Raw genomic sequence first — 13906 nt, 5'->3', positions numbered from 1 at the left:
ATTGGCCGATGAATATGCTCGTCAAATTACTAGTTTCTACCTTCTGTGACGGAAATCAGTGCCGTTGCTGATTGGTCACTTGATAATCGGCTTCACTTCCTTTTACCTTTCCTCGGCATCGTTTTCCATTCCGGGTCAAGGTACAAATGGTGTCTTTTCTTCAAGCGTGCGATTGTCACGTGAAAGTAAGTATGAGAAATGTAAGACAGCTTTTTGGAAAAAGGCGAGGGAGATGTGGGGAGAAGGAATGGAGCAGGACGTAAAGAGGGAAGGCTTACCGAACTGGGAATGGAGGAAAAAAGCAACATGAGTTCCACGTGTTGAACTTGTGTAGACCCCAAGAGTTGCGGAGTGGATTTATAGTCTCCGCTGAAATAATCGTTTCCCAGCTTTTTTTTTTAAAATATCCACAGAGTGCCTTATATGCATCATTGGAAAAATATAATTTTATAAAATTTTGTGAAGAAAGAAAAATTCTCTAATAATTTTAGATAAATTTTCCATTTTAGTTCTGCTTACTGTGAAGATAGCTTTATTGGTACAAGTAGTCCTCGACTTACAACAGTTCATTTAGTGACCGTTCAAAGTTACAGTGGCACTGAAAACAATGACTTAGGATCATTTCTCATTTATGTCCGTTGCAGCAACCCCATAGTCACCTGATTCAGCCGTTTGGCAACTGACACTTATGAGGGTTGCAGTGTCCCAGAGTCACATGATTACCTTTTGAAACCTGACAAGCAAAGGGGGAAGCCAGAGTCACTTAACAACCATGTTATTAACTTAACCACTGCAATGATTCACAACAACTGTGCCAAGAAAGATCATACAGTGGAGCAAAACTCACTGAACACATGTCTCCCTTAACAAAATAAATTTGGGGCTCAATTGTGGTCAGAAGTCGAGGACTACCTGTATACTGCAGCCATTCATTGTGGCTCCTGTTTGTCTTCCAATATCGCTCCTTTATTTTGGTAACTGCATCAAAAAATCTTAGGCACAAAAGAAACTGCCTTCATCTTCACCATGGCTGCAGTACTGGTTTCAAATGCTTGCAGACCTTTTACAATTCCAGCCCTTTTCAATTGTGAAATGGGTAGAAATCAGTTTATAAGTATTTTTCTTGTATATGGGTTTCAGCTTATTATGCGGCTACATTATTTGGAGTTTTAGTTGAGCAAAGATGCTTTCTAACTTTATAGGAATCTATAATATTAATAAAGGGATGAGTAGGAGCCACAGTCTGTACCTTAGAAAAAGTGGGGCTCTTACAATCCTGCTACACTGTGCAAAAGAGTGATTTTATAAGGTTGAATTGTATTCTGCCTATTAATTTGTTCACTTTATTTGGGGTTCTGCTTCTGTGATGATAATAGCTAATGGACAATATATGTAGCTAATAGATTGTATTAGCTTATAGCTAGCAGGTAATATATGAATAAGACTCAACGTGTACTTCAAAGACCATTCCAAACAGTGAACTAATCATACCTTTTTATAAGAAAGCATAAAAGCATTTTGCAGAATGCAAAGTTTTTCAGATATTGTGTTTGCTCAAAGTTTTCTGTAATATGCTGAAAACAGCATCCCAGGTTTTTTTACTCATTTTTAACATTTTTTAAAATCATGGAGACAATGCTTAGTGGGGGTTGCTTTGGATTGAAAAAGATCTGTACCAAAAAATTACAATGTTAATTAATATTCAGAAATATATTAACAAACCAAAGTGATTGTTATTAATTTAAGAATAACAGTTTGTATTGCTGTCTTATGCTGATAGTGAGATATAAAAATAGCTAATTAAATGTTTGAAAGGCAAGCTGAGGTTAAAATAATTCCTTTGAAGCAGACACATAGCAAAGACATAACTGTTACTTTCCTTCTCTGTTACAAATTCATATTTATTTTTATTGGACTATAAAGATTATTTCTATAGATAATAGTAATAGGGACACTGTGATGCTATACAAGGAATTTCAGGATCTATATTCTCTTCAGAATTTCCAGGATATTTTTCCTAAGCAAAGCTCATTTTAACTATTTTTGCAATATGAATTCAGTAATTGACTACAAATAGTTACGCAGTTGAAACTCTTTCCATCCCAATTTCAAAAGCTTTAGTTTAATAAGTCATAGAAAAATCATCTGTCAATCTTAACAACTAGCCATTGTGAAACTACAGCTCAATGAAAAAAAGGACTGAAAATAGTCAACTGTTATAACAGCTCTGTTTATAATATTTGTATGATGATGTAGTCAATTAAAATGTCTATGATCTCCCCGGCCTAGGACTTAGTTATTGATAAAGAATGAATCTTGATTATCAGAGTTCCAGAATGCATTGACCTTCCCCTATCTCATGTCTTTTGGTTGTTTTGAACTTCCCATCACTATCGGCTTACTTACCCAGAGGTGGAGGATGACATGGGGTCATATATATATTTGGATGGTTCCAATTTTTGGCACTATTAGAATGGCTAAAGAGCTAATATTTTTTTTAAAAAAATGAGTCAAATATTTTATATTCTTATGATTTAATATCTGTCATCTCATTCCTAAAATGAAAGAATGCTTATGTTGTATAATTTTGTCCTGATGAATGATTTATAAATTCTAATAGTTTAGTTTCCTTTCATATAGAAAGACAACCATGTCATCTATAGAGGAGAATTTTCCAAGAGGTGGTATACAGAAGAAAGGACAGGAAGAAAAAGCAGTCAGACAACCAACAGTTGAAAAAGATAATTTATTCAAGGTATGCAAATTATGAACATCTAAACTTTTATTGCCTCAGACCATTGATTCCTCTAACTAGTTTTGTGACTGATACCAATTGCCTTATTCCCTGGCTTTCTTAGAGTCATGGGACTGGAAGGGATGTTGTAGGTCTAGTCCATCCCCCTGCCCAAGGCAGGAGTCCTTATATCATCCCAGACAAATGGTTGTCCAGTCTTTTCTTGAAAACCTTCAGTGATGGAGCACCCACAGATTTGGGAGGCAAGCTTTTGCATTGATTAGTTGTTGCCACTGTCAGGAAATTTTTCTTTATTTCAAGGTTGAATCACCCTCTAACGAGCTTCCAACCATTATTTCTTGTCCTACCCTCGGGTGCCATGAAGAGTAAATTGATGCTCTCTTCCCTATGACAGCCCTTCAAGTATTGGAAGATGGCTTTCATATCTCCCCTAAGCCTCCTAGGCTAGAACATGGGTGTCAAACCGCCGGCCTGTGGGCCAGTTGCATCAAATGGAGACTGTGCCCACCTCAGCTCCAGCAATGCAAAAAAAGTCACGACACGTCACATGATGCAGTGAGTTTGACACCCGTGGCCTAGAACATACATTGTTCCCTTAACATTCATCATATCCCTTATCATTTTGTTGCTCTTCTCTGCACTCTTTCTAGGGCCTATAGGGCATCTTTCTTTTAATCTTGGTAATTAGAACTGGATGTTGTATTCTAAATGTGGCCTCACTAATACAATATAGATCGAGACTATCATTTCTTGATGCTGTCCCTCTGTTGATGCAACCTAGAACTTTATTGGCTTTTTTGGCAGCTGCAGCACACTGCTAGTTGATATTTAAACTGTGGTCCATCAGGACATCTAGGCCCCTCTCCTGTACCTGTGTATCTGGTTTTTCCTGCCTTAGTGCAGGACCTTGCTTTTCGCTAAGCTGTATCTTGTTGGATAGGCTCCAATGCTCAAATCTATCAATATTTTTTTGAATCTTAAAAGTATTAGCAGTTTTTCAAATTCCAAAGTGATAATATGGGAATACTTTAAAAATGAAGGTGGGAGAGAAATATATATGAATATTTTATTTCCACTGAGCTTAAATTTTGGTATGAAGCTTCAGTAGTTTTCAGATTTTATTTCTTTATTTTGTACTCTGGTGCTATTATAGAGTCTCTTGATGCTTCATATACATCAAGAAATACAATAAAACATTGAAACTATAAAAGCAAATAATCACACTATAATCAGTTGAGCTGATGCCGTCTTCCATTAATTCATCTTCCCAAAGGCTCTCTGAAGTAACTAGAGTTTGTAATAGTTTGTGGAAGCTGATAGAAAGCAGGCAGATCAGATTTCTGAGAGAACAGGATTCCAAAAAGTACCTGCAGAAAAGGTGGATCTATGCAGCCTCCACTCCACTTCCTCATAAAGATGAGAGATTATGAGCAAGTTCTCCCAAGATGTCAGATAAATTAAAGCTGAACAAGGAAACGGGCTTGGATAAATGATTCTTTATATTTAAATACTGAATTTATGATAAAGTTTAATCCTGATTATAGTACACACGATAAAAAAACCGAGACAAATGGTGGCAATACTTCATTATATTTATTCAAAGTTGATTTTTTTCAAATTAATAACAAGCCATTTTAAAAGGGTAGTTCTTGAACTATTTAAAATATAAGTGTATCATTGAAGACTATGGCAGAAATTAAAATTTACCAAACTGATTAATAGGTCCAACAGATACTCTGACCCCCAAGACAATTTTAAAACATTAGTCTGTTTTTATTTAACTTTGCATTTTTGTTTCTTTTGTATTTGATCTTAATTTAGTAATGGTGTAACTGTTTTTAGTCATCTTAAGTGGTTTGTGTGTTCTAGACCAGGGGTAGGAACCTTGGCTCCTTTATGACTCGTGGACTTCAACTATGCTGGCTCAGGAATTCTGGGAGTTGAAGTCCACGAGTCATAAAAAAGCCAAGGTTGCCTACCCCTGTTCTAGACGGATGAGATATAACGTTTTATATAAAAAATAACTTTTATACAAAGGAGATTGCCTTGTTTTTTGGCCATATATCATTTGTATTCTCTCCTGGATGATTCCTGTACTAAGATGCTGTAGTACAAGCTTTTATGTTTGCACTGTATAAATTGCACACTGTGCTTCATTTATTACAGTTTGAGCATGTTTATGGGAAAATTATAACCCAAATTGGCCCAAAATATAGCTTGTTCCAGTCTTACATTGAGTCATTCACCTCACCTCTTCTGTTTCATATAAGAGGAGGCAGCATATACTTCCTAGCTAAGTTAGCTGTTGTGTATAGATCTGGTAAAAATGGTTGATTTAATATATGCCTTATTGAAATGAACCAAGATCATTTCTAGTTTGGGGTGCATTGAATAATTCAGGGACAGAGAGTATGTATGTTCCAGATCTTCAATTAAACAATGTCATTTATTGTAACCCAGAAAACATACATTCTCTGTTACAGCACCCGCTTGCTGAAAAAAACCAGCCAGAGACTTATGTGGCTCCCACCCAATGATGTAAAAAAAATCTTTGGAAGTCTGACTGTTCCCCATCCCTTGGGTGCCACATCCCTGTAGAATTTTCTGGTTGGTCCAGAATTACTTCGGATACTGAGATGGGCGGCATATAAATTTAATAAATAAATAAATTCTAATTAACTGTGGGTATGTTTTTCCCAGATGCACATAATTTGTGTTTTTACTGTTCGAATATTTTACTGTTTTTAATTTTGTAAGCCACCCAGGGTATTTTGGAGTTCAACAATCTTTAAATATCATTCATTCATTTATTCATTCATTCATTCACAATAGTTTAAGTTAGCTAGAAAATCCAAGTTTAATTAACCATAGTTTCTCATTTTATATCAAATTATGATTAATTAAACATGGAAATGAATGTTTCCTACTTTTCTGTATACAGGAGATAAAAATCAGAATGAGTTGGCAGCATCTTTAGACTTACATATTTTATTATGATGGATAAGATTTCATGAGGTGCAGCTTACTTTATGTAATTTTTGGTTACTATATATTGACTTAGCTCTGCTCCTACAATATAGAAGATAATAGAGCATTCAAGCCCAGGTCTCCAGGGATATATTTTGATAGTATTGTACTGAAATATGTACAAACGAGCCATACTCTTTTAACTTTTTTCTATTTCATTTCCTGAAAGTTGCAGTGATGTATTGCTTTCCTCTCCCTATTACTAACATCTAGAATTGGGGAAGCAACTTGTATTTTTATGTAATCTATTTTAGACTCAACATGAAGAAGTAACTCGGAAAAGAAAGAAAAAATATGAAGATCAAAAGGAACCAAAAAAACTTAAGTCTGAGAAGAAAGCTATTACGAAAACCAGTGCTAAAGATTTTGAACTTTTGTCAGCAGAGGTTGGTTGGTATTTTGCACTGTAATTTAGCTGTCATGCTACGATATGCTATTCTGCCTGACTATCCCAATTTATTTTATTAGATAATATGTCACCATGATAAAATAACTCATAAGTCCTATTTATATAGCATAATATTGAATGAACCTCAGTTAGTTAGGTTTGCACAAAGGACACAAATAAACCACATGTTGGTAGAAGACAGATGAATCCAGCCATAGTTTGATTATCTAGATCAGACATGTCAAATTTGCGATGTCACGTGAGGTTGTACGATGTATCTGAGCTTTTTCCCCATTGCTGGCAATGGGGTGGGCACGGTTTCTTCGTGATGCGTCCGGCCCATGGGCCAGCAGTTTGACACCCCTGATCTAGATGTATATTCTGAAGCTCAGTATAAGCCCTCAGTATAAAACAAGTTACAGATCTTTGATCTTGAAATGGTGATATGGTTTCCTTTCCACTTAACTGGATTTTTCTGGGTGCTCTGTTGCATCTCCTTAAATTCATATGTTATCTGTACTAACAGAAGCTTAGTGTGCAAAACCTATGTAAAAGTATATCTGTGATTGTTGCTTATTAGTGTTTGTTTGTCTTCAACAGTCTCTTACAGAGGGAACACTGCTGTTAGGATGTGTGAAAAAGAGTAATCAGTTTGATCTGGTGATCAGCTTGCCAAATGGTCTTACTGGACTTGTGAAAATAACTTGCATATGTGATGCCTATAATGAATTGCTAAATAAGCAGGTGGCCACTGATGAGCCTGTGGAGGTAAGACATCATGTGGAATTGGTAGATGAAATCCATGAAGATCAACAAAGGAGGCATTCATATTTGCCTTGTGGTTTGTTTTGCTCTTAATCAAACCACATTTGGATCTGCTAAGTCCAGGTCTTGAATACATAGATATTAGTGTTTGTTTGACAAAAGAATTGAGGACAGCCATTGGAATTAGCATATCTGTACCATTCTTGATTTTATTCTTAATTGTGATATATTTTGCTGTGAATCCAGTCTGTAACACAGTTTGATAGCAATGTCAAAATATATTCAATTTACTGAATATACTCTGGGGAGACTGTTAATATGTTGCTTGCTGTGAAACCTAGAAAATAGGTTGCCACTAATCTTTCCTTATTTTTTATATTGAATTTTTTTTGCAGGAACTGAATTCTCTCTCAGACTTGTTCCCTCCAGGAATGTTGGTAAGATGTGCTGTGGTAGGCACAGAGAAGAATGCTGTGGGACATCAGAAGATACACTTAACCATTAATCCAAGCGATGTCAACAAAGGCTTGAATCCTACAGTTGTGAAAGCAGGCATGGTAAGTAACTCAAGGTTTTCCCTCATTTTATTTTTTATATTTATTAAATGAACTATTCCAAATTGTTTGAGACAATTAGAAAAAAAAGACATTTTTTTTAAAACTGTAAGCAAAGGAGTGACTACAAATGAAAGCAGTGCAATTAATGACAACAGAGGTGGGTAAAAAAAAGTCAAATTTCAAAATTACATTTTTACTAATAGAGTTTTATAGGAAAATTCAGTGAAACAGCATTAAAGACATTACATATTGGTTTAAAATGTTGGGATATACAAACACATATAGTAATGAATAGGTGTCCGACATAAGATCTAAGAAATAAGTTTCATGGGAAAGGCCTGAACCTCACATACAATAGATTCTTAAAAGCTGCTGTTATAAAATGGAATTGTCTTGAATACAGCTAGTCCTCAACTTACAACCACAACTGAGCACAAAATTTCTGTTGCTAAGTGAGACATTTATTAAGTTAATTTTATGACATTTCTTGCCATAGTTGTTAAATGAATCACTGCCGATGTTAAATTAGTAGTAACACGGTTGTTAAGTGAATCTGGTTTCCTCATTGACTTTGCTGGTCAGAAGGTCTCACATGATCCTGAGATTCTGCGCCCCTCATAAATATGAGTCAGTTGCCAAGCCTCTGAATTTTGATCACATGACCATGAGGAGGCCGCAATGGTCATACGTAAAAAAATGGTCATAAATTACTTTTTTCAGTGCCGTTATAACTTTGAATGGTCGCTAAACGAGCGAAGATTACATATATTTTATATTTTATTTAAATAATTGGGGAAAATAGCAGTAGTTCCCCCTCTCCTTAATAAGCTGTTATTTCATTAATTGGGAATGCAATGACACTGACATTCTTTTTTTTTTTTAATGGAATAGCAGTGCAAAAACTTTAGGACACCGTGTGGAGGACTTAAGCAGATTGCTGGGGGTGGGATGTGGGTGGGGGAGACAGGTTGTAAAAGGGAGTGGCTGAGCCATATGCTGCATTCCAGATTTAAAAGCTATGATGAAAATAAAAAGTCTCCCCTCTTCTGATATTTCCATTTGGGGAGGAGTTTTACTTCCTTGTTTTGTTGCCTTTATCCTCCTTCCCAATCTGGTATTCTCCATATGTGGTGGTTCCAATGATATTCAGCCAGCAGAGATCATAAAGAAAGCTGATAGAGAGGCAGATTAGCTTGAAATTTGAGGAGAAACTGATAGGTTAGTAGTTTAAGCCAGAAGTTTAATTGGTTTGGGACAAAAGGAGGGAATAGGAAAAGAAATCTGAATTTGGTCAAGCACATTAACTACTTTGCTGCTTTTTTTTCCTTGGTTGTTCAAGAGAAATATTTGCTCTGATGCTGAAGTTAAATATTTCTCTTTGGTATCCTATGTTACTTGGAGATTTGTTGCGCCATTACCTTATGGCTACACCTTTTTCTTTTAGGTTTGTTATTTTAAAAAAATAAGTAGACATGCTACAAAACACTGACCTCTAGCATAATTTTTATTAGTAAGAGTGCTTCTGCTTCCTGGATTTTCTCCATAGTTATTCTTAGAAAATAAAAGCAGTGGGTATAGGGAGTCCTCCACTTAACAATCACCACTTGACCCTGAATCTTGGTAGTTGAGCAAAGCGTTTCTTAAGCGTTATGTCACATGAATTCTTTACTCAGCTACTGCAGAGGTGAACAGAGGAGAAACCCCTCAGCATGCTGGAGGAACAGGCCTCAAATCTGGTGAAAATGCTAGCAAATGTAGACTCAGTGTTTGCTAACATTTTTCTTCTGAAGGGATGGAAACGCTGGTGTTCACTAGCATTTCCCCTCCGGAGAGGCTGAAATGCTGGCAAATGCCAGTGTTTGAAGATGTGCAAAATGCTGGCATTCGCTAGTGTTTTTGCCAGATTTGAAGTCCCTTCCTCCAGCAAATGGGATAATTTCCCTTCCTCTCCCTGCATGGAGGGAAGGCAAAATCTTGCTGGGGGAATTTCAAATCAAATGTCCTCTCCACTTACAACTCTTCCCTGCCAGTTTCCCAATTGACTTTCTGGAAAAAATCAGCAGAGAAGACTGCAAATGGTGATTACGTGATTGCAGAGCACTAGTCCTAAGCGCAAAGGTTGTCAAGTGCCCCAAATGCAATTATGCCACCGGGAGGAGGGGGGGAGGATGAGGTTTTATCATAGCCAGAAGTGCTTTACAAGTCATAAAGCATCCATTCCAAGGCCATTGTGATCAGTTCTTAAACAACTGGTTGTAAGCTGAGGAGTACCTGTAGCTTCATTCATTATTGTGTGGAAAATCTGTCTGGCTTCTGAGAAAAATACAAGTTAAATTATAAATTATAAATTTATAAATTATAAAAAAAAGCTAGCGCTGAAGATGAACATGATGAGTGTGTATGTGTGTGCGTGTGTGTTATGTAGATACACATACACACACATAGGTATTTATGGCTAGATGTGCTCATTGTGTCACCTGTTATGTTAGCTAGCAGGATTCCAAAGGCAATCACTTTGTTGTTCAATTTAACAACATTTTTTAAACTCCAAAAAGATTTGGGCAATTAGCAATGAAGGTCTTCTGAAAGTCAATGGCTTTTTTCCTTAGTAAATGAGAAAAGGTAGGGGACAAAAGAACAATATGAATAACTCTATATATCTCTTTATATATATTTAATTCAATATTTCTTATTTGAACAGCTACTCTCTGGATGTGTAACTAGTATAGAAGACCATGGTTACATTATTGATATAGGTATTCCTGGAACAAAAGCATTTCTTCCTCGGCAGAAAGCCCAGGGCTATCTGCAATCACTCAACAAAGGTAAAACTTTGGGGGGAGAGAAAGTTCTGCGTTTCTGTTTATGTGTGTATTTGAATCAATGTACAGTAGCTATTTTCCATATTTGACCAACTTCTCTAGATTTTTTTAATGGGAGTCTTGTTTGTTTTTTGCTTATTTAAAGTATTTATCACTCATGAAATTGGTGAATTAATGAAATAGCTGAAAAATATGATAACAGAAAAGTTATAGCAAATAATTACTGATGAGAGATTATATTCTGTATGCTGGATTTATAGGAACTGAACTAAAGATAGGGCAATATCTGAACTGCCTTATTGAAGAAGTGAAGAATGGTGGAAGAATAATCCGCATATCCATCAATCAGTCTGAGGTTGCTTCAGCCGTTGCCACAGAAAAACAAAACTGGTCACTCGCCAACTTGCTACCTGGGCTAGTGGTGAAAGCCCAGGTTCAGGAGGTAAAATGAATCCTCTATTGTTTGTAAGCATACATACAAAAAAGAAAATTGTATTTGTAGTGGGCATATAGTTCATCCATAGTGAAGTTAAGAACTGATTTTTGATCGATTAATCCAAGAGTCTACATAGTAGGAAGTTATCTGCTTGATTGCAATTTTTTATTCTTCCAGACCAGTGGTAGTCAACCTGGTCCCTACCGCCCACTAGTGGGCTTTCCAGCTTTCATGGTGGGCGATAGGGGTTTTGTCCGATACTGAAGCACTTTCCTTTTTTTAAATTTAATTGACTTTTTAAAAAATTTTCATAGCATTATTTAAAAACATTTTCATTAGGTTTTCATAAAATTCCCCATGACAATTTAAATTTCTGAAAATATACTATTTGTATCGCCCGCGCATAAGTTTAGTTCACGTTACTTAAGTGAAACTAAATGGTGCTATAGTGCGACCGCAAACAAAAGAGCCTCGTCTCAGAATAGCTTGCACATCTCCCCCCACACCACCCAGCTGTAACAGACAAGCAGAGCTGGTAGCCGGCGCCCCCCAACCCAATCCACGATGCGCGAGAGGCATGTACAGACGATGATACACGGCGCAGGCTCTTTTGTTTGCGGTTGCACTGGTCAGTACGCAGTTAGATTTGTGAGAGTGAGCACGTGCCTGTAGCTTCAAACAAAATATTGTGAGTCCATGTCTCAAAAAAAGAAATGCGCTTGTAGCTATTTGCCAGAGAATCTGAAGATGGGTTTCGTAGAATCTGTTGTAAATAAACAACATCCAATGTGTTTATTGTGTCATAAAACATTATCCAATGAGGCAATGAAGCCAAGTCAATTGCGAGAACATCTTTCTACAAAGCATCCAAATGATAAGGACAAGCCCATTGAATATTTTCAGGAAATATATAAAAAATTTCAAAATCGTTTAACAACCGTTGCATCATTTAAGAAACAACATGCAGTGAACGAAGATGGATTAATTGTCGCTTATCACATTTCACAATTAATTGCAAAAAGTGGTAAAAGCTATAATATTGGAGAAACTATAATAATACCCTCTATAAAAGAAATTATCTCAACAGTAATGCATCAGGATATACCTGAAATTTTAAAAATGTTGCCCCTAAGCGACAGCACAGTAAAGTGACAAATTGAAGAAATGGCAGTTAATGTTAAAAAAAAAACCTGATAAATATTCTCTAAAACTCTTCATTTTCATGCAATTGGACGAGTCTACCATTGCAGATAATAATCCTTTATTGATGGCATATGTACGTTATTTTGATGAAAACAATACATTATGAGAAGAAATGCTATTCGCAATAAATCTCATTACAGATACAAGAGGATTATCTATATTTAATACTGTGAAATCATACTTTACAAAAAATAATATTCTTTTGAATAATATTGTTGCATGCTCTACTGATGGAGCACCATCAATGGTAGGTCGCTATTGTGGATTTGTTGCTTATTTGAAGGAAGAAGTGCCAAATGTTTTATGTATTCATTGTGTGGTGCACAGACAATATCTTGTAGGAAAACATCTAAGTACAAGTTCCATTCATCATTAACTATAATAATTCGAGCCATAAACAAGATCAAATCCAATGCAAAAAATAATAGAATATTTCGACAGCTTTGCCAGGACAATAATGAAGATTTTATTACATTACTTTTGCACACAGAAGTTTGGTGGCTGTCAAAGGGTACATCTTTGGCTCGTTTTGTAGCATCATATGATAGTGTGACACAATTTTTTGAAAGTAATAATGAGACCAATCTGTGTCAACAGTTAAAAACAGTAAAGAATGATGCCTTTTATTTGGCAGATATTTTCAAGAGATTTAATGATGTCAATTTGCAGCTTCAAGGAGCTAATAAAACTCTTATAGGTTGCCAAAGTATTGTGTCATTATTAATTGACAAACTTGAACTACTTCGTTATAATCTATTGAAGAGAGAATTTCCTAAATTATCATCTATAAAAGATGAGGTAACTCCAGAAGATATTGACAGATTCAGTAGCCACCTCAACGAACTTAAATTGGACATGAAAAAAGGATTTGAAGATATTTTGAAATTGAAGATGTATGACTGGATGAAAAATCCTTTTACCGCAAATATTGAAGAGGCTCATACAACTTGCCAAGAAGAACTGTTAGAAATTAGATATGATGAAGAAAGTAAACATAGATTCGATAGTGGTGGATATGAAAACCTATGGCAAAGTAAAAAAATGCCTATCTTATATCCAAATATGTGGAAAATGATATTCAGTTTATTGATACCCTTCCCTACCTCATATCTTGTGGAATCAGACTTTAGTGCTGTTAATCATATTATGACCAAAGAAAGAAACCGCCTGAATATTTCCGAAAGAGGAGACCTTCGTTTGTTCCTTACAAAAATTGAGCCAGATAGCCAGTATTTAGTTTCGCAGTATCAGCCTCAGGGATCTCATTAATAATTTAATTAATTAAAGGTAATTTCATCAGACTTCATGCTTCTATGTATGCAAAGTATAAATAAAAAGAAAGATTTAACTACAGTTAAGTTGTTTTATAAAGATTTATTCTGCCAAACTAAGCGAAAGTCCGACATAATGTATTTGGTAAGTAATTATTATTATATGCTTTAACTTGCTGTAACTCTGCTTTATAAATTTTATAAAGTAAAGTTACTTCTCTACTTTATAAATCACCATTACTGTGGAACCGGTGGGCGGTTAGAAAATTTTACTACTAACAGAGATACAAAAGTGGGCGGTAGGTATAAAAAGGTTGACTACCTCTGTTCTAGACTATAAATGATGTTGGAAAGTTTGTAGGCAGATTCTGAATTTTATAAGCCCCCCTACTTAAAATTGTTATGCACACAATTCTGCGTTAATTTCATTTCCTTCAAAGTGAGGGTGGATTTTCAAATGTATCTTATTTGTTTCCCAGAATCAAGGCTTGCAAGAATGCTGATTCTCCTCCTAAGCCTAGTTTCACTCACTGTTGGTAAAGGAGAAGTGATTGAGCCCAACCCACCTATGCTGTGGACTCCCACAAGACTATTTAATATCTACTTAAAACTGCTGGGCAAGCTCATCCCTCATCATGAGGTCAGGCTTGCTTCAAGGATCTGTTGATGATACAATTAAATA

At 35.8% G+C, this 13906-nt stretch overlaps 1 protein-coding gene across 1 annotated transcript in view; it reads left to right on the top strand.

Moving 5' to 3' along the window:
• Window positions 1-49: 49 nt before the first annotated feature.
• The window catches only part of PDCD11 (programmed cell death 11), a 37141-nt gene continuing 23284 nt past the window's right edge, over window positions 50-13906 (top strand). The window contains exons 1-7 of the mRNA XM_039361638.1: window positions 50-185; window positions 2641-2755; window positions 6037-6168; window positions 6771-6938; window positions 7331-7492; window positions 10194-10317; window positions 10575-10756. Of these exons, the coding sequence (XP_039217572.1) occupies window positions 2651-2755; window positions 6037-6168; window positions 6771-6938; window positions 7331-7492; window positions 10194-10317; window positions 10575-10756 (873 nt within the window). The 5' untranslated portion in view covers window positions 50-185; window positions 2641-2650. The remainder of the gene's footprint in view (window positions 186-2640; window positions 2756-6036; window positions 6169-6770; window positions 6939-7330; window positions 7493-10193; window positions 10318-10574; window positions 10757-13906) is intronic.

The sequence above is a fragment of the Crotalus tigris genome, unplaced genomic scaffold (assembly GCF_016545835.1).
Source record: "Crotalus tigris isolate CLP2741 ecotype Arizona unplaced genomic scaffold, ASM1654583v1 scf7180000019328.220996217465:2438092, whole genome shotgun sequence".
Taxonomy (NCBI): Eukaryota; Metazoa; Chordata; class Lepidosauria; order Squamata; family Viperidae; genus Crotalus; species Crotalus tigris.
The sequence above is the reverse complement of the archived record's forward strand: the minus strand, read 5'-3'. Positions and strand labels throughout refer to the sequence as shown.